A 22,137-nucleotide genomic window follows, 5' to 3' on the forward strand; every position below is an offset into this window, starting at 1 on the left:
TCCCTAAGCCTTGTCCCATTTCATTTAGGCGCCGTTTCTTGTCCTTATCGTTCCAGTGGAGGCTTTGAGATTGAGACGGCCAAGTCAGTTCAGGGCTGCTGCTTCAGAAACCCTGAAGTGGAGGGCTCAGGAGTCAATCTCACCTCCAAGTAGTAGTTACTATACCAAGTAAGACAGCAAGGCAAGGCGTTCCTACGCCCATAGCTATTCATGCACTTAATTGACACATTGGCAAAATGCTGAGGGTGTGGGCCGGGATTGTGCTGCTATGACTGGACTTGTGCTGAAGTGATTTATTCTAACCCCTCCCCTATCCCAGCCAAATCTAGTACAGTGGCAAATGTGTAGGTTTGCCAGCCTGCCTGTGTCGGTGCTAGCTACAGGTACACTTGCAAGTACAACTATGGCAGAGAGCGATCGTATCTGAGTGCCCTTCTAACCACCATCATTATGGCAGCAAAGCTTGCAGTGGCCTTTGTCACAGGCCTTAGTAGTCTGGCTGTCTATATGTCTTCATTTCATAGATTTCATAGACATTAGGGCTGGAAGGGACCTCGGGAGATCATCGAGTCCAGCCCCCTGCCCAAAGGGCAGGAAGTCAGCTGGGGTCATAGGATTCGTTGTCTGCAAACAGGTAGGTTTATTACTGCAAGACAGCAAATGCCTGTTGGTCTTCCCACTGCGGGAATATACTAGGGGCTGGACTCGACCTCATGAGGTCCCTATGAAACTGGGGACCAGGCACTGTGTGGTTGTGCCAAGAAGTACGGTTAACATGAGACGGTGGTACAGTGCTGTGACTCAGTTTCCCATCTCTAACAACAGGACAGAAATCGTTCCCTCCTGGTGCGGATAGATGCAAATAATCTAGTAAGGCCCTCAGATACCTTAGGACATGCCAAAGACAGACAAAAGTTTTTAAAATAGACAATACGAGTAGTGTATTTGTAAACGGGCACACCCCTCCTAAATACAAGTCTGACCAAAAAAAGACTAATGCTGCTGTTTCTAAAGCAAGGCCTACAGGCAAAATGCAGCCCACAAGCCCTTTTGACACATCCCCAGTGCCCAGGGATGACTCTTTGGGAGCCCCTCCTCCAGTGAATGCCCTGCCTCCCTATCCTTGGCTCAGGGCTGGTTGTGCCGCAGAGAAAAGACTCAGAGCCACCTGGTGTTGGTAGGAGAGATCACAACCCTGCCCACGTTCCCTGGGGGTGTGCTTCACTTCCTGCACCACATCTTCAGGTAGGCAAGTGTCCATCCTTCTGGATCATGGTGCATGCAGGAGAGGCCACCAGGACCTTGGAGGTGTACACCTGGGCAGGAGTGCAGAGGAGTGAAGGCTGCCCAGACCTTTCCTCTCTGCTTTAGGTCATTGAAACCGTATCCAAAGGCCAGACCGAGTCTGGATGTTCGGTGCCTCGCTGCCTGGAGTTATACACACATCCAGGAGTTGAACCTGGGTCTCCTGCCTAGCAGAAAGGGATTCTACCACTGAACGCCCATATCTTCTACCCTGAGAGGAACTGGACACACTGCTCTACACACAATGGATTTATTTTTAAAATCTTTATTTAAAGTATAGGCCCCCTTCAGGGTTACTTTACCTTTTTTCACCAACTGCTTCAATTTTGGATGCCACTGGGAAGCAGGACTCTTCCCTCTGCTTTCTAACAAAATCTGTGTCTGGGGGAGCTGAGGCTACCTGTCAATGCCTCACTTTTCACAAGGAGCAAAGTTAGAGAAGGGGTCCCCCCCACCCCACACAAGATTAGGGTTTTACATGGTCACCGCTGAGGAATCCTGTGCGAGTTTGCTGTCTGGTCACTATAGAGAAGCCTGTATTCAGTGTGGTCTTTGGAACAAGCAGTTGCAAATATTTCTCCTAAAAGACAATAAGAGACCTGAAAAGTCATCAGCCTGCATCACACACAGTATCTCCCCACACACAAGTGCACCCATTTCGAAATGGGGATTATTCAAAGTACGTATTTAGTTGTGCATCAGAATTTCCACAGAAGTCCTTGCGAGGAAAAACTGCATTTCTTTCCAACTGCTTCTGTCTGAAAAAGCGTTACGTCTTCCTGCTTGGTGTGCTCGGGCTTCTGCTTTTCTTCATCCGAGCAGGACCTCACTAAACAAAAAACATGTGGAAAACAGCTTTAAACGAAGTATTTTATCCAGTGTTAGGCCCTGCTCCACCAAAGAGGCCAGGGCAATGACTCATTTGACTTAAATCCTGCTGGCTGAAGGTTCACCGGTACGTGTTCAGCTGAAGGGCTGGAGGCCTAGCGCTTATGGAAGAAGGTGGACTGACACTCTTGAAGGTGATCCCGGCCAGGCCACACTTCACGTACTGCTCGCTACCTTGTCCATGTTGTTACAGGGGGGTTTATATACTTTTCCCTTTTGATTACATCACTGTTTTGCCATAAACACGCTCCGCAAGGATTTGGAAAGCAATCAAATTACATTTTTCCCCACCCCCTCCTCTGTACACGCAGACGTGCATGACATGCTGCCTCCGGGCTGAGACACCGCTGCAGTGGGAAGACTTTCCTGATGCTAGGCGGAGGTCTGGCAATTAATCAAACTAAGAGCCAACTCTCCTTGCCAGTGGGCTGGGTGCACAGCGGGGTAAATCACACGCCGTCCCCTATGCTAGTAGTTCTCAGCCTTATTAGACTCTAGGCCCCCCCCTTGGAAGATGCCAGCTCTTAGCTTTCACTTATTTCTTGATTACAGAAAAAATAATAAAGCAATGCACTGGTGGCCAAGCGCCCAGAAAGGCCAGATCCAAACGTGTGAGACAACAAAAACCCAGCGATTGCAAACGGGAGTCCATCTCATGTATCAGGCCTCAGTATTTCCACACCCAGCCATGCCAGCGCTGCCCGGCAGTGCTCGGGGCATTCGGGCCTAGGCCCACCACGAAAAACTAGGAGCCCCCTTAAAAAGGGAGGCTGTTGAGAAGGCAGAAGTGATGGCTCAGGGCAATTCAAAAAGAAACGAAGAAGGGAGCGCGTCAACCGGCTCTCGAGGACCTGCTTTCGGGGCAGCCTCCGGGGCCCATCTGGATCCCCTCAGGCCAGCGGGGCGGGCCCGGCGCCTCTGGGGGCGGCCCGCGCCGGCCGTGGTGTGGAGGCGGCGCGGCGCGGCGCGGAGGGCGCAGGCGCAGGGCAGGCTCCGCCATGGCGGCGGCGTGCTGAGGCGAGCTGAGCGCGGCCATGTTCGCGCGGGCGCTGCGGGTGCGGGGCCACACGGCTATCAAGGGCTCGGAGCGGTGAGTGCGGGGCGGCGCGGGGCCGCGGCGCTTCCTCCTCCCCGCCGCGCTGCCGTGGGGCCGGTTGTTCCTAGAGGGAACTGAAAAAAATCCTCATCTGCAGGAAAAAAACACAGAAAAAATTGCCTGAAAACTGCCCCCTTGCAGAAGCGGGACGAGAGTGGGGAGCGGGGGACTGGGCTGGGGAGTCCTGCGCCCTGTTACGAGTCGGGATCCCCGTGATGAGATTAACCGCAGCGGTCAATATCTGCCCGGCTGTGGCAGAGGCAGGTGCACTTGGTCACCTTACTTACAGCCCTCGGCGAAGTCACGCTGCAGGAGCCGGCCGCATCCTGACGGCGTCTCCCCCTGTGGGAAGCGAGTCGGGTGGCCCCCGTGTCCCAGCAAAGTGATTTTTGGGAATGAAGACAATAACCCAAAACGAGATTGCTGCTCATTCGTGGCTGCCACTGTCAAAAGGGGGGGAAAAACCCACCCGGAGAGGTGGGCGGCTCTCCGTGAGCCGCCTAGAGAGCGTTGCACTTACCATGTTTGCCGCTTGTTTCTACAGGAGAAAACTGCGGGCTGATGTGGCGGCGGCTTTCCCCAGCCTCAGCGCGGAGCAGCTGTGCGAGCTGGTCCCGCACAAAGAGGAGCTCAGCGTAGTCAAAGTGTACTCTCACAGGGGAGATGCCATCACGGTGTACACCCGCGGCAGGAACCCGGTCCTTTTTGAGAGGGAGAGAGCCCTGTATCCAACCGGTATGAGATGGAGCAGGGACCAGCTTCCCTTCTCCTCGTTCTCTGTCTGGCCCAGGTACCTAGATGGCCCCAATCCCCACCCGCCTGAGCACCTTTGCTTCCAAACCTCGTCATGCCCTTGGTGCGCTGTGGGGGCTCGTAGAGATGGGGCATTGAGCCCCAGAGAGGCTAAGTGACTTGCCCAGAGTTGCACAGAAAGTTTGTGCAGAACAGGAATTTGAACCCGTGCCCCCAGCACCAAGGCGAGCTTCCTAACCACTAGACTATCCCTTTTTGGCCCAGTAACGTTCACGTGTGTGGGCTTAAGGTTCTCAGCTGCCCGGGCTGCCAGGTTCAGCTCCCCACACATGGAGCCCCTTGCGGAAAAGGCTGAGTAGCCCACGTCAAATACGGCTCTTTCAGGATTTTTCTCTGCCTAGCCAGAGCCTCCCCCTGCTTGGTGCATTAGTTCCTCTCAAAGCCACCTTTGTTCAAACAGCGACTATTAAGATCTCCGTCTCCCAAAAGCCCACTGGAAGATTGAAGATGAAACACTAGCGTTTCATTTCTGCTGCTGCAAGCATCAGCTGGCTGAGGGGACATGGTAGCTCTGGTTCCTGGCTTTTTGTTCAGCTGCCTGCCAGAGAAAATCTGTCTTGTTGCACTCGGGGAGGTGTGTTACAGGGGTTTAAAGAGAGTAAGAAGCAAGGTCTAGAGAGATCTTCAGTGACTTGCTTTGACAACTTGTCTTTTTGGGGGGGGGGGTTTTGATTCAGTGTACACTCTGTGGTCTTACCCAGATCTTCTCCCTGCCTTCTCAACATGGCCCCCCGTGCTACAGAAGTTGGCAGGAGGAGCAGGTAAGCAGATCAAGACTCACTCACATTGCATGACCCATGTTGGTTGCCCTGGGGACTTGACCCTTCTGGATCAGGCCTTTTTTCGGTTCACTCACTCTTCCTGCACAGGACAGGATCTATTTAAGACAAAAAGCAGAGATGCTGACTATCCAGCAAAGCTGTAAGCAGTTTAGGATAGTGAAAGTCCTCAAACCTGAACCCCACTGGAGTCTACACGCTGCCCACATAGATGTTTGTGTGCAAGTGGGGTTGCCTTTTTGTGCCTGGACTTGGGTGGAAACGGGCACTGCGACAGTACTTTAGTCCCTCTGCTTTAGGTGCCTGCTAGGGAAAGTGAATTCCATGGATGTGTGACCAGGCCACTGCTGCTGACTTGTAGTGACGTGGTCTGTGTGGAGATGGGGAAGGAAGCCAATTAAAGTAGGGGTGCAGGTCACTGGTTCCCTTGAAAACAGGGTGGCCTCTGCCAACCTCTGAGCTGTATAATAGTCACCAAAGGCAGAGAGGATGGGTAGATGCAGAATGCACAATGAAGCTTTATGGTAGAACAGAGCCTGGAACCTGGGAGCAAGATGATATAGTAAGGTCAGTGCTTGGGTCAGGATAATCGGATACCAGCCCAGCCGTAGAGCTCTGGGGTCTGTGTTTATCATTGGGACGTGCTACTTACTTTGTCATATGGTCTTAGGACTTTTATATGGCTGCCTTTCTTGCCCAGGGATGGGGCCCACATATCTGGGTTGCATACAGGTTGCCATATAAGCTTTGCTGAAAGCAGCTGTAAAGGCAAAGGGGAGTTTAAAATGAGTTAGCATATAAATAAATATCCACAACTCTGGGAAGCACCTGGAGTACCACTCAGAATTGGACCTGAATCCGACTGCTGGGCCCCCAGGCACTAGGTCTGGCTCTGTCCGCTGTTAACAAATATCCAGGGCTTCAAAGGATGGCATCCGTTCCTGCTGTACAAGTGGCAGAGACATTCCTTCTTTCTTAGTTTGTGTGTCAGTCAGCCTATGCCCTGAGACTGACATCAAGAATAAGTGCAGGACAGGGTATATTCTTGCTGTCCAAGACCGGCAAGCAGGGAGTTAATACTGCGTCCTCTTGCAGAGGAAAGTCCGCAGCGGAGTGCTGTAAGTGCAGACAAAGTCTAGTTAGCAGGACTAGCTCAGCAGGGCAAGCGGGGTAGTTACCTCTGCCTGTTTTCAGGGAGACAGGCTGAGACTGGCTCGTGGGAGCAGCCAAAACCTGTGTGGTGGGACACGGTGGAAGGAAGAGGAGGTTAGATGGAAACCCACCTCTTTATATGAGCCACCCAGGTTGGTTGTGGAATCTCCATCCAAGACCTGGGGACAGAGCCTTGGCTGGGATGATCTAGTTGGGGACAGTCCTGCTTTCAGCAGGGCGTTGGACTAGATGTGACCGCCTGAGGTCTCTTCCAACCCTTGTTTTCTATGAAAATACAGGCACAGGGTATAGCTGCACACAAGCACTGTGCTTTGGCTAACTCCATGAAACGGCCAGGCAGACAGAAGACCTGGACAATGAATGAGGTACTGGACAGGGCCCCGAGGAGGGCGTGGGAAGCCCTTTTTTAATCCCTTTGGAGCAGCGTTTCCAGTGCCTGCATGGAGACCCAGAAGGAAGAGGCCCAGGTTGGGTGGGTGGCTGTTTATTCCGATCCCTGACAGCGCAGAGGTATTTCGTGACAGGGATCGTCCTCCCCCTGCAGTGTGTCATGTCCCAGATGATGCTCACAATTCCAAGGGGCCTTGCCTTTACGAGCTGGGTTGTTTGAGCCTCGGTCTAGGGCACCTTGGACACATCTTCAGTATTACCTCCACTAAAACCATTTCCCTCCACTGCATTCTCTTTAGGTTGCTGTGCTTACATATTTCATCCTGCCATGTGCAATATAACTGATAATTGCTCCTCGGTTACTGGCAGCTCTTACCTTTTTGATACTGGCTTGTAGTTTGTTTGTTTAGCTCAGATTCTGGCTGGTCTTCCCAATCAGTCAGTTTTTCAAGCTTCTCAGCAAGTACTGCCTCAGCTCTGAGCCTTAGCTTGGCACACAGCAGTGGTAGGTGGGCAGAATGTGTGCTTTGCTGCATTTATCTGGTGCTTAGGATGAGAGACTGGGAGACAAACTTCTTGGATACGGGGGGAGTCGCATCTAATGGCTTAGAATGGGTAAGTCTGAGAGCAAGGACAGCCTGGCTTATGTCTGTGGCTTATGTCTGTAGAGGGGAATGGTATAATAGAACAGGGTCTAAGTCAGGACTCTTGGGTTGTGGGCTGTGCTCGGGAAATATCTTGCATGAAACAGAGTCTGGCATAGGAATAAAAACAGAACAACTCTGTTAAAATGTTCATATAAGGAAACAGAAATTGCTCATTAACAATTTCAGATGGATTGGAAGTCTTGTGCTATGGTTGTATTTTAAGGGAAATACATGACATTTCCAGTCTGCCCTGACGTGTGAAGAGTTGGAGTGGAGAATTCGGAGAACTGAGAAATGTGCTTGGGAGCTGGGTTTTCTGCCAGAGCCCAGACTCTTTGGGTGCAGCGAGGAGAGACAGAGTACCTGCCCCACCTGGTAGCAAACTGAACTTCCTACCTAGTTATCCACTGGTTCTGTAATCCTTCCCTGGCAGTTACCTCTTCCAACCAAAGCCAGTGAACCCTTTAGAAATCATCCTGTGTAGGGCTGAGCCTTTCAGCTCCCCCTGCTAGCCTTCATAATTTGGGGTGCTTAACAAAATTGGGCCCTTGTAGTTCTTGTGAAGAGCAGCATTCAGACTTGAATAGTGGAGATGGACAGAGGAGCGTGTCTTACCTGAAGTGCACTCTGCTGTGGCTGGGATTGTATTTTTTTGCTGAGCAGCAGAAGGGATGGGGGTGGAAGAGGCGGCTGGATCTCGCCTCACCGGCTTTCAAATGTTCCTTGAAGCAGGATGGATGCTAATGGCTGTTTACTCTTCGCCATAGATCTCATGCTGCCAGGAGTGCTGGTGCCATCACGTGGGCTTCCTCAGGTACAGCAGGGCACCCTCTGCGCCATTACCCTCGTGGGGAACAGGTACGGCTCCTCCAGGATTTCTCTGTAGAGCTAATGGCAAAAGAAAGATCTGTAACAGAAATTCACTACTTGCTTTGGGAAGAGCAGATACATTTTGCATGTCTGAAGCAGTGTCTGCATTTGCTAACTTAAAAGACTTTTCCTCTCAAACTGGGATGGTTTTGTAGCACCCCATAAATTAATGCCCTCCTAAGGAGAAGGGAGCTGGGTAGATGGCTTGATTGGTAGAAAAAAATGTTAAAAGGCAGATACTTGAGTACCTCTGGGAGAAGATCCCTAATGGGAGTGAGTAAAAGTAGAACGCCTTCACAGGACTCAGAGTTATCAGGTGTAAAGAACAGAGTCAAGGTAAAACTACTTCAGATGAACAATTAGCCTCTGTTGTAAAAATCTAACGCGTTAATGGCTCGGCTACTCCTTGTTCCAAGTAGCGCGAATGTTTTGCTCTATCCTGTTCTGATCGTACCTTCTCCCTCACACCTCCCTCCCCCTTCCCCAGAGCCCCAGTTGCAGTAGGAGTTGCCACCATGTCCACTGCAGAGATGCTGGCTGCTGGAATGAGAGGGAAAGGCTTCACTGTACTGCATACTTACATGGATCACTTATGGTGAGTACAGGGACGAGGGTGCAGTGAAAATAAGGCAAGAGCAGGAGGTGTGGCCATCTGGGCACTGGAACCAAGCTACTCCTGGAATCAAAGGTTCAGATCGCCGCGTCAATATTGGCAGCCCAGGCACGCTGGGTTTGGTGGGATGTAGGGGCATGTTCTGGACTACAGAGGTCTGGGCTGATCTCCACAGATCTAGAGTTGATGCCCCAGCAATTCTGGCAGATAGGGGCTCGCCATTATGTGCCTTGAGCCCATGCACACGCATCATGCTGGGACTTAATTCCTCTCTGGTGAAACTCGAGCCCAAAGCCATTAGGAAAGGGATTGAATTGGCCCATTATTGTTACGTTGCCTTACAACTGCCTTTTTGTACCTTTTAATATGTGGCGTGCTGGCTGTGTCTAAATCTTGACTCCTGCTTTGCTTCGACAATGCTTTCATTGCTGGGATTTTCTCTAATTCCTGCCACAGCCTTGTTATAAAAGGTGTGTCCTACTGAAAGAAGCAACTGTTGTTTTAGCTCTTATTCACAGAGATACTTCGGGGATTTTTCCTCATTAAAATCCCTCAGTGTGTTCAACTAGCTTGTTTTCAGAGCTCAAAGCCTGCAAAAATGTTTTCTGGCCAGTGCCTCAAGGGAATTAGCTTTGCAATGCACCAACTCCTGTTTTTTTTCCAGTGACCTGCAACATCCACTGGAAAAAACAAACAAGTCACAGCTCCCCTGGTTCCACCTGTGAGCGTTGCAGCTTCCGGTGCGGTCTGTTTGGGGACCTCTGGAGGAAAGGGACTTTTTGTTTTTCCAAGTACCTTTCAGGCCTTTAGAATAGACCAGGCTTGTAAGAGAAGCTGCTTATCCGATATGTGGCAGGGGTTAGGCATTTGGCATATTCTGAATCTCTTTAAGAGGGTAGGACTGAGTGGCCCTTCAGATGGTTTTCAGACCTACAATTCAGTCAGCCTCATACGTAGCACCTGTTCTCTGCTCTGGTGTGAATCTGGTTCTCTAAAAGCAAAGGACTTTTTTTTGCCTGCATCAACCCAGGGTCAAATTATAAGACTTGAGCAATCAGTGACAGGGAGACTGGTTATTTACCTTTGGGATTGCAGCCTCTCTCCTCCCCTGGCTCCTGTTCTGCGGAGAGCAGCCTCAGCGAAAAGGAATTGCAATTGCAATCACAGTCTAGGAGCCTTGGTGAAATGAATTGAGTGTGGGAGTGTCTCACTCCCAGCCCCTTAAGTGCAAGAACTCACAGCACAAAACATCCGTGCCAGCACTGCCTGTGTTTGCAGTGACAAGGAGGCCAAGAACTAAGCAGCTTTCTTGACTCTTGTAGACATTGGGTCTGATCAGACTTGGGGGAAAAATGTAGGGGAAGACAAGTGTACCACAGGCACTGTGCTATCCTTGTTCTGTGGACACATGAAGGATTCCAGCCTCCTGCACCGTCGAGCTGGTGACTATCCCGAGCACTTACTTCACCAGAAATGGTTCTAATAAATGAGTCTGAATATGCACCGGGGATAGCAAGTGTAAGCAGCTCTGCACTTACTAGTGATGAACACATGCACCTGAGGGGGGTCCTGCTGATAGGATGGCTAGCAGGATTTGTATGTGGTGTTATAAGACCAAAAAGCAATCGACATTTGAGGAACAAACCGTAAGAGACAAAACAGGCTCTGGCTGATCTTGTTGAATGCAAGCTCAAGTGGCTCGGTGGGCACTTGCAGACTCAGAGTCAGCAAAGGTCTAACAAGTTCTAATGGCTGGAAGTAGGGTGTAGGATGCAGATGTTTCACAGGAGAGGGTAACGAACCCATGGACCAGCTTGCCTAGGAATGAGGCGGGTCCTGTAGCACTGGAATTGGAGACCAGATGCCTTTCTGCAGGAGATATTTTTGTTTTGCCATGGGGAAGGTGGGAGGAGCTAGATAAAAGTCTCTGGCCTGGGCCAGGAATTCAGTAGATCACGTCTGGCTAAACAGTCACATGCACAGTCCTAAGCATTTGGTCAGCGTACTTACCTGGGCGAGCTCCAGGAGCTGCTAACCCTGGCTGGCTGGAGACGCTGGCCACCATGCCCAAGTGGCTGAACCCTTAAGTACCGTTTCCTTGATGATCGCTGTCACCCGTGTCTCTGCGACTGGGACCCACTCTAACCAGTGTCATGGAAACTTCAGGGGTGAGCGTTGCTTACCGCAATCACTTGTGCTGTTAACTGTTCTGAGGCCGTGGATCTTTCTCCTTCCTTCCCTTCCAACATGGGTTGTTTGACCTTAGCTAACATCGAGAGAAATACAAAGCACGTAGGATAATTCCAGGTTTGGGCACAGCTGCTCTTTTCTGTCTCTACAGCTGGGGTTATGCAGGAAGTCAGACTGGAGGACCGCAGGGTCCCTGGCCATAGACTAGGTAGCCAGGGAACCACGTACAGCTTGGAGGGTGGGGATGTGAGTAGGATCCGTGATCTGTATGTAACAGCTATGTGGGAGTTATCTGCCGCTGGCCACGACCTTCGTTGTGGCACACCTCAGTGCTGTGGTGGGGGGAAAACCATCCTGTATCAAAGCAGTAAAGAAACATGAGGAGAACTGCTTCATGTTTCCTGTTCTCTTTTAAAAGGGGCTTTGGAGACAAGGCTTACCCACCCACAATAGCTCCTTTGGTAGCGGATCCTGTAGAGGTGGAGAACACTGACCAGGAAGATGGTGACCAGGAGGCGGAGGAACAGGAGCTTGATGGCAACCTTCCTGCAGACCCAGCGACGCAAGTGGACGTCAGCAGTTTGAGCCTTCAGGAGGGAGATGGTTGCCTGCGGCTGACAGAAAAGGAGGCAGCTTGTGACAACCATGCTGTGGATACAGCGGAGGATGAGAACTTGGAGGCTCAGACAGATGCTGAGGGCAGCAGGACGCCAAGAGGTACTTCTGCATGAGAGTCAACGAGCTGTGTGTTTCAAATGAACCACCTGGGCGAGGGGATAGCAATCCAGACAAGGGTGTTTTGGGACTCACTCCCTGTTTAACACTGCATAGAAGGGCTGAGCAATAAGCATGGCAGACGTGCACTGAATTCAGCCTATGGCACACTAAAGAGGATTGCATTTAAAACAGATCCACTCAGTTCTGCTTCCTAGTCATCTGGATAATGTGCTGGAGTGGGAGGGAAGCACACTCAGCCTTACTTGAGGATAATCGTGGGCTAAAAAGAGGTTAAGTGACTTGCCCAAAGCCACAGAGAGGAGGCTGTATCAGGCCGGCCTTAGACTATTCAAAGTGTTTGTCTCCCAGTCTTGCTGGGTGGATGCCGATTTAACTTAATGTACAACCTGAGGGTAAGAATAAATGGCAACCTGAGGTTCAGACGAATGAGCACCCTTTCTAGTGAGTTCTGCTGTATGCATCTCTCTTGCTTTTCTGGCCCCATCAACAGTATTTCCCCCCTCTGCAGAGCAAATGGATGAATTGTTTCAGCAGTGTTTTTTCCACGCTTTGAAATGCAAAGTGAAGAAGTCAGAACTCCCCCTGCTGACCAGCACATTTCTGCGAAACCACATGTTCTCCTGCTGGTACGTGGTAAGATGCCTGCCCTCGGGGTGGCCTGAAGTGTTTCTGGGTTTTAATTGAAATTACTGAGAGGTTGTAAAATACGCTGGGTGTAGCTACGATCTCTTGCAGAAAATTCAGTTCTCTAGGGCTGGATAGGCATTAAAGGTTTTTTAAACAATTTGATTGCCATTCCGCTCGAGCTAGCTGACAGTTGCATGTGCTAGTCAGGATGCTTCACCTGTGCGTGTTCCAAGACTGTGGCTATAATTTTCTCCCTACAAGTTCTTAATGCTCCACTGTAGACATGCTGTAACTGTGAGGGCCCTGTACAGAAGAAAAGCTCCTTGTGTTGTGCCTTCCTGCTGGAATGCCAGCATTGATTCGCACAACTTCACCATCACCCAAAAACACAGAGGTCTGTAATTGGCTTTCCCATGTGCAGTCTATAGCCAGGCTATTAAGAAGGGTTTATCATGCCCATACTTAAACTGTTTGACATTGGTGAAAATGTTTTGTCATGATTCCTGCTTTTTTTTTTCTTTAAATCAATAGCCCAGAAGGACAACAACTAGACGTAAAGAAATCAAGCTACAAAAAGGTGAGACTTTTCAACATGTATTTAAATGAGGCTAGGGGAGAAATAAGCTTTCAGGGGGTTCTAAAATTCTACAAAAAAATGTTCAGAGGCTGCACGTAAAGAACCTGTGCCTATGCCACAAATTATATTCTTTGGCAACACTGGTTTAGTATGGACTGTACTGAAGTCACGGGCACAGGCTTCCTGGCCCAGGTATAAAAGAAAAAAATCAGACAGGACTTGTAGTATCTCGTTGTGGTCCTCCTGAGGTCTGACTGCCTTCATATGCAGTGCTTACCACAGGAGAAGGGAGTCCTTGCCCTAAAGCTCAAAGCAGTAGGTGGCTAGGAGAGCTGAAGTGATTAGCTTCAGAAGGTCACAAATCAAAGCATTGGCAGAGCTGGTCATGGAAGTCCTGAAAACTTACAACTTGCTCTAAATATTACATTGAAAGGAGTGAAGAGGGCCTTTTTTGGGTTTTTTTGCAATTTGATCCTTTTTCATCAAACTTGTCTGACTTGCGGAGAAAACCATGTGGGTCCTAAACCAGAGACTGCGGCCTGGGTTGGTTAGCAGGATGAAAACACACATTTCCAGATGTCTGACCAATGTTTCCTTCAGTTTTCCAAGTTCTTGCAGTGCATGCAGCAGAAGAACATCCTGCAAGTGAAGGAGCTGAACAAAGGCGTGGAGAGCATAGTGGGCGTAGACTGGAAGCACCCAGAGTAAGTTCAGATGAACGCGTAGTGACGTAAAATCATGTGGATCCTTTAATTCCTTATTAATTGAATCTCATCTTTTTCATTATTCTGCCCAGAATCAATATCAGGCTAACCAGCTTTTTGGTATCAAGGCCATCTCGCTTGCCCTTTTTGACTATCAGTGCAGCATTATAGCAGTCTCCTGGAATTTCTCCAATAATTTAAGATTTTCTTTTTAAAAAAAAAAAACCAACCAACTATTTTAGGACTTTGTGGTGAAAACAGCGTGGCTGCTGATTTTGAAATATGTTTGTTCCTAGTAGATCCTGTTTAGTCTCCTTTGTTACTAAAGAACTGGAAAGTATTTAATCCACCTCATTAGCTACAAACATGCCACCCTGTTTCTTTTCAAATATAGATACAAATAATTCCACACACGTACTTCCTGTATCAATAACAACAATTTTGCTTTCTCTTTTTAATAATGAGCTTTATACCATTACTAGTATTTTTGGCCGTATTGTATCCTTCTTAATGTCTTTATTCTGTTCAGTCACAGACTTTTCCCTTCAGATATTTAGCTTTCCTTATTCATTTTCTACATATCATAATTTGTGACTTACGTTGCTATCTAGCTATTCCTTTTCCCTTTTAATATCAATTGCTTTTTATTTTTTACTTGCTGTCTTCACTTTGCCACTGAATCCAGATGATATTTTTTGGGCAAACAATTCTTCTCTCTGGGTAATGAAATAGAGTTTTTCTCTGCCAAGTTATAAGATTTTCTTGAAAAACGAGCTTTCTTTTGGGGTTTTTATCTAAGATTTTTCTTCCCAGTTAGTTCTAGCTCTTAATCTTCCTCCTCTCTGGGAAATGAGCTGTTTTGACGCACCAAATAACAGTATGGGTGGTTGGGACTTACCTCTTTGTCCTTAGAGAAAGTAATTGGATCATCACCAACAGCTAGATAATCCCCAGCTTCCAGTCTTGCAATTCATTTGTCTTTGTCTGTCAAAATGATGTCCAAGATAACCACCTGGGTTTGGGCACATTGCTGCTTGGGTTAGAAAACCACCACACACGCTATTCAGAAATACTCGTGACTATACACACCTTCTAGTCTATCTCCCAAAACAAAGTGGCCCATAGCACATTTTTTTCTCTTTTTGCCTCTTAAATGGGTGCTTAAGGAACACTTTAGCCAGTTGTCTAGCTTGGGAGCAGTGGGTTCTTACATTTGCCATCCAGCATTGTGTTTGCTAGCACCATGATCTATACCTGCGGCTTTCCGTTACCGGTGCACGTAGAGGTGATGGTCTTTATTATAGAGTGCCTTCACCTCTCTTCTCCAGGCTGCCCTTCCTAGGCAAATTAAAAACACTTGCTTGATAGACATGCGGATCACGTGACTCACCCTCACCTTTTCCAAACTCTCCTCTTTTACTGCTGGTTTAGTGACCCTGATGCCATCAGCTGTTCCTCATCAAAGAAGACCAGTCTCCCTGCCTGCGAGAGGCAGGCTGCCCTAGCATCCTTTCTGCGCGCTACAGCGAGGCCCCATGTTTCCCAAAACCAACCCCTTTAGCTTTGTACCTGTCACACAGCCTGTTGCTCACCTCTGGTATTTTCTGCAGCATCTCACTTTGACTTTCCTCTTCCAACATCCCTTGAATCTTTAATACTCGACACAGCTCCATGTGATGCTGTGTCATTCATTGCAATGTGTCATCACCGGATGACTCTGTAGTGCTGGCCAGTCTTGCAGGAGCAGCATGCTTTTTCTAGAAATGCACTGTCCTATTTGGCCTTCTTAGGGTTAGTTACAAGTAACCCTAAGATTTATGGAGCAAGAGCCTACAGAGGAAAGGAGAGCCATTTCCTGCCCCTTAGTCTGGGATTATGACAGTCCTTTCCTCAAAAGGAGGCCAAAAAGTATCAGTTCCTCTTAAATTGAATGAAAAGGCAGTCGTCAAACCCATAAAATGGGCAGCTGGACTTGAAAACACGTTCAGTACTTGGAGCAGTTTTAGAACAAACTGACTGTAACTATAGACCCACATGCGGAGCACTGGGAGACAGCTGGACAGGATCCCTTGTGCAGAGACAGTCCTGCTAATTGCTGCTGGTTCTTAAGTCAGTCACCCTGCAGTGCATCTCTGCTGCGCTTATAGTACGTAGAAAGGCAAGAAGTGGAGACTAGGAAGGGCACCTGGTGTAAGAGGCCTGCTGCACTAGACTTCAGCTCCGCTGTGGTGTAGGTGCCAAACAACCACAGTGCTCCCTGACCTCTGCATTGTTGCCAAACAGTTTCCTGCAATTGTTTTCTCCGCTGTGTTTCAGCATTAAGTCGTTCGTGGTTCCTGATGGGTTTTCCCCAGTGTCGGACACCCCAGAGAGCAAGGGCGGAGATGGAGAGCCACTGTATCACCCTCCTGACATAGTCCCGCTCTATGGTGTCTCAGTGAAGATGGCCCCACTCTTCCAGGAGTCTGGACACAAGTAAGGGCTAGACAAGTAGGATACGCCCTGCAATCAAGTTGGAGATGAGCTAGATTTGAGCTGTCAGCATTGCTGTCTGGGCAGTAGTTAAACAGGAAGTCAGGGAGACACCAGTGTTAAAGGGAGTAGTGATGGGGGTTAAGTAGTCAGCTGTCTCCGCTCTGTTTGTATCAAAGCAACGAATGGCTGAGGGGCTGACATCTCCCAGGTCACCAGAGACACTGGGGCCAGGGAAGGGAGGGCAAAATTGTCCTGGATATATTCCAGATCAGGTAATTGCAGCCTGCTTGAATACCCCAGGATTTGCAACCGGACACTGGCTGCCTCCCCTTTGTTCTCCTCCACTGTCAGGCCATTGTGGACTGTTCAGACCTCTGCCACATGAAACTCTAGGGATGACATTCTGCACTTTAGCGCAGTGTGAAATACTCAGTCTGCAGAAAGGCAGCAGAGGTGACCCAAGAGATGCATGCATCTACCTTGCCTCCAAAGCTGGGTTGCTTTGGGATTGTGGAGCCAGGGCTCTTACAGCAGCCTGTCCTGGGCTGTCTTATGGGCACCAGTACTTGTGCAGGATCCTCACAGGGCTGTGGGTTCTCCCCCACTCCAGAAAAGAGGCCACAGTTGCTTTCTTCAGAAGGCAAAGGTTGTCTTCAGTACTTAAGGGAGGGAAATTCTCTTCCAGAACCTGGCCTTCTACTGACTTGTTTGTGGTGCTTTAGCTCTCTTTTACCTGGCATAAAAGAGCTGAGTGGGGGAAGAATGTACCCCGGAGAAGGTGGAATGCCCGCTCTGAACCAATATCCCTTACCTGTGTGCTGTGGGTCACTTATTTGTAAAGAGCTTGAAGCAAGCTGCTATAGGAGCACTGGATGCTAAGGTTGTTCTTTAAACATCTTATTTCTTCCTGCAACCAAAGAAAAGGCAGCATCCTCTCTAGCAGTGATGTGAGAAGCATCGTCATCGACTACGTAAAGACTAATGAGTTGGTTGATGAAACAAACAAAAAGTGAGTAGCCATGAATGTTATACATGCATCGCGTTTCCCAAGGGACTGAGTGGACTGGAAAAAGGAAAGTTAGCTAGTTTAAAAATCTAAGCAATAATTTAATTATTACCATTGTGCCTAGGATTCCTTCTCATGGCCCAAGGGCTTGCTGTGTTTGATGCCACTGAGAAGGCATCAAGACAGTCCCCTATTCCAAACATCCTGTACTGAACAACTTGCTGAACTATAGCACTGTGACTGTGTGCCTTGCTTCTAATGGTTCTGTTTTCTTCCAGCTTTGTAAAGATCAATCCCATCTTGTGCGACTGCCTGTTGGATAAAGCGGAGCAAGACAGTATCTCAAAGCTCAAATGGGACGATCTCCTGAACAGGTGACTGCCGTTGTGTGCTCTACTAAATATTAGCTGAAACTCAGCGTAGCACTTGATTCTGCCTTGCATAATAGTCTAGTTTTATCCTAAATTACACAGTGGCTTCCTAATGGCTAGTGTAAAAATACATCTTAACTTGTAGCACATGCTTGGCCGATACCACAGAGAAACAGTGCAGGTCCCAGTCCTTCGTTTCACACTGTGCACCAAACATTACTGAAACATCCAGCACTTTTTTTCTTTTAACGCTCACTTGATAAACATTCACAGCAAAGCCTGCTGAGAAAATAGAACCTAATTCTACCAATCTGAGCCGTACAAACATAAGCACAGAGAATGTAAATACATCCTCTGCAACAAAGCTTCAAACTTTAGATCCTCGCTGTTTTCAAAAAAAAATCCACCGGGGAACTTAAAGACCCTTCAAGACCCAAAGCCTGCATTTAACATGGAAACTCAGATTTAACAAAGTGCTTTAATTTTATCTTGCCCAATACATTACAAGGCAGTAACTGAGAGCTGTACAGATTCATACTGGACAATTCATTCCTCTCTTCCCAGCATATTTGCCACATAAACGTTCTGTGAGTACTCCCTCTGAAGTTCAAATTTGATATATGCACATTTGATATATGCACATAAGCAAGAGAGCTGTAATAGGAGGTTCTAAACTCTCCCTTCTTTTCTCACTACTCCATTGTTTTCAACTGCTGAAAATCTTCCTGAAAGTATTTTGGAGCAGTTCCAACAGTTTTGTTCAATTTCTATCAAGCTAAGCTTCATGGAGAACAGGATTTTAAATTGCATTTGCATCACTGCTCTCCCTTTAACTATTGTTGTTCACTGTTCTGAGTTGGATTTTTTTTTTTCCTTCCAGAATATGCCTAGGTTCTTGTGCTTGTTCTGAGAGAGAACAGGCATGTTTTTATCAGCTGGTCCTTCCTCCCTTTTCTTTTTGGTGCAGCTTGCTGATAATTTCAGAGGCTTGTCTAAAACCAGACTTATGTACATGACAAATGCCTATACAAATAGCAGGTAGGTTCCTGGCCTATGGGGGAGTACAGTGCACCTGTAGCAGTATATAGGGTTGGTGATTTTACCTGGCTTACTGCAGTGAAACCACTCTTATTTGCCAGTGACTGTAGTAATGGTCTGATTTATGTACAAGCTGAACAGAATAGCATTAAAAAGCCTCTACCTAAAGTGAGTGTTGCAGAGGTAGCTTTAAGGCACCTGTGTCCCCTGTCCCTGAAGGCTTGGATTGGAAGGGTAGCAGTGAGGCTGGACAGATGTGGACTGATCTGCAGTTTGCCTTTGATCTGTACAGATTGGATGCTTGTATAGAAAGAGCCCCATGCACTAGTTTACTAGCAGATTGGACACTTCACTTGTTCTAATCAGGCCCCTCCCAGTAAATGAATAGCTTGAGAACCTGGCAGTCTTGTTCATCCAATACAAGTACCAGGATAGGAGCCTCCATGGTATATGATCCCTAAGCAGTAAGAGAAGGGCTCATTGTACTAGAACTGTGCAGAGAAGCCCTCTTGTTCTCACTGCATGTGACAGACTGGCCTTAACCCTTTTCAGGTGCCTGGCACAGCTGCAGCCCTTCCACCAGGTGACTTTTTTTGGACACGAACCCATTGTGAGGAAAGGAAAAGGCTGCCCCATTGACATAACCATAGCTCAGAGGTCATCCAATAAAAAGGTAACAGCAGAAAGCCGGCAAGAATGGAGCTCAGAGCTGAGACCTGCGTGCTAATGGCAGCTTGGGCTCAGACTCCTTTTGTCTCTGCCGAACATTTAGGTAGCTTGTCTGCCTGGAGACAGACACAATACTACCTGCTCAGTGCTGCAGAGGATGGATCCTCTTTGGACCTGCCATCCATGGTGGGGGGTGCCAGCACTTCCAGACTGTGCCTGTGTCCTGGGGTAGGACTTAAGCACACCCTTAGGAAGGTGAAGCAGAAGGGCATGGGTTATTACAGTAGTGTGGGCACTGGGCAAGGCAGCACTTCCTGGCTTCAGTCCAGGAAGCAGTTTTATACCAAAACCACCTTCCTCCCAGATCTGCAGGTTAGGGCTCAAAGAGTGCCTGGAATGCAATTCAAGGTGTACAGCCCTGGCACGGTGGCTCATGGATATGTCCTGGAGCTTCAAAACCTATCCTATGATGCTTAACTACATACAGAAGAGGGGAGGGACCACAGCTGCTGCTTGTACCCAGTGGCACTTTTTCCTGCTGCCTGTAGAGGTTTAAACTGGGACTGTTTGCGAGGGAGGGATGGGAATGCTGTCCTTCAGTCCACGATGCAACACTTATGGGGAAAGCTTGAATGCCCAGGTCCAGCCCGCTAGCTGTCGGGCAGAAGGAGTGCTTTATAACCCCCAAAGTAACGATCCTTCTGTGCCCATCCCACAGGTGACAATTATTAAGAACCTTGAGCTGTATGGCTTGGACCCCCAATCTGTTGCCACCACTCTGCAGCAAAGAGTCCAGGCCAGTGCCACTATTAGCCCACTGCCTGAGGCCAAGGATCGTGTGCAGGTCCAGATCCAAGGCAACCAGATCCACCATCTTGCCAAGCTGCTGCTAGGTGAGTTCACACAGAGCCCAGGTCTGTATCGGTTACCAACTGGGACTTGCTCTGATGATACCTGGCTCTGTTGCAGAGCTGACATGGACGCTTGTTTCTGTTGCAGAAGAATACCGGCTACCTCGGAAGTACGTGCAAGGTCTAGAGAAGGCTCCGAAGCTTGGCCGGAAGAAGTAAAACGCTTCTTGTAAGAAATATTCCCATCTTCTTATTTATACATGGTTCTGCCTACCCAAGGGAGATATTGGACCCTTTCATTCAAAGGGGAGTCCTGCCAGTGACTTCAGCAGGGCCAGAGTTTCACCCAAAGATTACAATTGCTTTAGCTGTTCATTTTTAATAAAGATGAAAAAGCACTGAAAAGCCTTACCATGTCCTCCTCCTGGTATTGACCAACTGTCCAGCTGTTCCCCATGTGACTGGTTCCAGTGCCTTTTTACTTCACGGTTTTGTAGCAGTGCACTGGGTGTGCCTGCTCCTTTGAGAGCCCTGTTTGGACTGGTTATGGTGTAAGGCCATGCTGTAGACGTACTCTGTTAGCAGGGGGAAAGAAGAAAGTGCTTCCAGGATGGGGGCAGAGACGACCCTTGCAGGGGTAAATACCCTGCTGTGCAGGAGAACCCTCTAAACAGCCAGATCTGAGCAGGCAGGGAGGCTAGAGGAGTGCAGAGGATTCCAGAGGTCCTGCTGGCTACAAGTGGACTGCAGCAGCCTGTGTGATCCCAGACCACACAAAGTTCATCCGCCATACCTACGAACAAGCAGACAGCCAGTACCGTCTGAGGTCGGAGACATCAACCTGACACCAGCCCAGGAGGTAAGCAATGCTGGCTTGGGATCAGAAGGGTGTTTACAAGTAACCTCCCAGAGCGAGGTTACCTGGTGGAGTATAAAAGACCATTTGAGAAGGAAAACTGGGCGTATTACGTTTGTAGAACTGTGCAGAGACTAGGGGGAAATCGGGTGGCCAAGCTGTGGCCAAGTGTAAAGCTAAAGAGACTGCCCTGAAAATAGTGGAGGTCATAAACTATTTGAACCTCAGAGGGAAGACTCAGCTGGGGAATGATCAGGAAGTCCTGAAGGGCAGTAGGATTAATGATGGGAGGTCCCTGAAGCCTTGAAGTCCCCAGAACACACTAGGGGTAGCAAGGCAGGTAGATTAGGACTCTGGTAGGAGACCCCCTAGGTAAGAGATGGAAAAATCTGTGCCTTTTGGCTTGGAGCAAAGATTAGGCAAAGACTGAGCATCCCATGCCCTCCCTTTGCCTTTTGGCTGTTAGTAAGAGGGTGAGAGCAGCCCAGTAACTACACCTGTGGCCTAGGGAATGTCAGAGCCCCAAGACAACACCCATGCCCTGGAGCAAGCACAGGCCACAAGGGGAACCCAGCGGGAGAGTGTAAAGGGAGGTGTGTAGCAGTGCACCGGGTGTGCCTGCTTCGTTATGTTGCAGTTTGGGTTAGGACTATAAGGGGTGGTTAAGGGGGTTCCATTAGTGCCAGAGAGGGGGGCTGGGGGTGCACACAATGGCCTTGAGACCTGCTCAAGGCCTGAGCAGCTGTCAAGTCTAGAGAGGGCCAGGGGCCCTGTTGCCTGGAAAGGCCAAATGTTAGATGGTAACACCTGCAAGGCTTGGGCCATGGGCTAGGGGAGGTTAAGGAGCCCCTAAGACAATCAGTGCCTGGCAGGGGCACCCACAGGCGGAGAGGGCCTGCTGATTTGGGGTGTGCAGCTGTTACTGAGGGAACTCTGGGAGCCCAGTGGCCACTGACTTGCTACTGTTTTACATACATGGTGCATTTAATTAACAAAAGCATAAAAGAACTAAGCGACTGTCCAAGTAGGGCAGAAAATTGCACATTGTCATCCATTACCCAGTAGTCAGAACCAGAAAGTTCTTAATGTCCATATCCTTCCAGGTGTCACTAATGCCACACATTTGGAAGGTACTCAAGGGAAAACTTACCTTGCTTTTCAGTAGTAACAGATGCATATGTTTGCAAGGTCCTGTGTGCATCCTGGGGCTTGGCTGCAGCTGAAGTCCAATTTGCAAACTTAGGGATTGTTTAAAAGATTTGTCCCTGAAGTGATTTCACCACAGCATAACCTCTACTCCTACATCAAGTCTTCCCCCCCCACCCCCCCAACACCAATTTGTAAGTTTAGAACCATGACAGCTTTATTTGACAAGAACAGATTCCCTTGAAACACGGTGCAGAAGACAAGCGGATTCCACAGGAGGGCGCAAAACCATTTTAAACGAACTGGACCAGAGCG

The 22,137-nt window shown here is 48.7% G+C and overlaps 1 protein-coding gene across 5 annotated transcripts; it reads left to right on the top strand.

Annotated features, from left to right (window-relative positions):
* Window positions 1-3,131: 3,131 nt before the first annotated feature.
* EIF2D (eukaryotic translation initiation factor 2D) lies at window positions 3,132-20,229 on the top strand. Of its 5 annotated transcripts, none has more exons than XM_090024993.1 (15): window positions 3,132-3,283; window positions 3,834-4,024; window positions 4,780-4,863; window positions 7,859-7,949; window positions 8,449-8,556; window positions 11,183-11,481; window positions 12,011-12,128; window positions 12,661-12,706; window positions 13,307-13,410; window positions 15,727-15,885; window positions 16,805-16,894; window positions 17,170-17,265; window positions 18,853-18,973; window positions 19,688-19,862; window positions 19,969-20,229. In XM_090024993.1, exons 1-15 carry the CDS (start codon window positions 3,228-3,230, stop codon window positions 20,037-20,039), a joined length of 1,809 nt encoding a protein of 602 aa, XP_089881119.1. In that variant the 5' UTR covers window positions 3,132-3,227; the 3' UTR covers window positions 20,040-20,229. The 5 variants fall into 5 exon arrangements, with proteins under 5 accessions (XP_089881119.1, XP_089881122.1, XP_089881123.1 ...); XM_090024996.1 differs by having other exon boundaries at window positions 13,325-13,410; XM_090024997.1 differs by having other exon boundaries at window positions 4,804-4,863.
* Window positions 20,230-22,137: the final 1,908 nt, after the last annotated feature.

The sequence above is a fragment of the Crocodylus siamensis genome, chromosome 13 (genome assembly GCF_052110815.1).
Source record: "Crocodylus siamensis isolate JL-2025a chromosome 13, ASM5211081v1, whole genome shotgun sequence".
Lineage (NCBI taxonomy): Eukaryota > Metazoa > Chordata > Crocodylia > Crocodylidae > Crocodylus > Crocodylus siamensis.

Excerpts from the sequence above, each read along its gene's own strand:
- EIF2D (XM_090024993.1), top strand. The coding sequence starts at position 3,228 with ATGTTCGCGCGGGCGCTGCGGGTGCGGGGCCACACGGCTATCAAGGGC. Across the intron at positions 4,025-4,779 it reads GAGAGCCCTGTATCCAACCG|TGTACACTCTGTGGTCTTAC; the intron begins GTATGAGATGGA and ends GTTTTGATTCAG. Across the intron at positions 7,950-8,448 it reads ATTACCCTCGTGGGGAACAG|AGCCCCAGTTGCAGTAGGAG; the intron begins GTACGGCTCCTC and ends CCCCTTCCCCAG.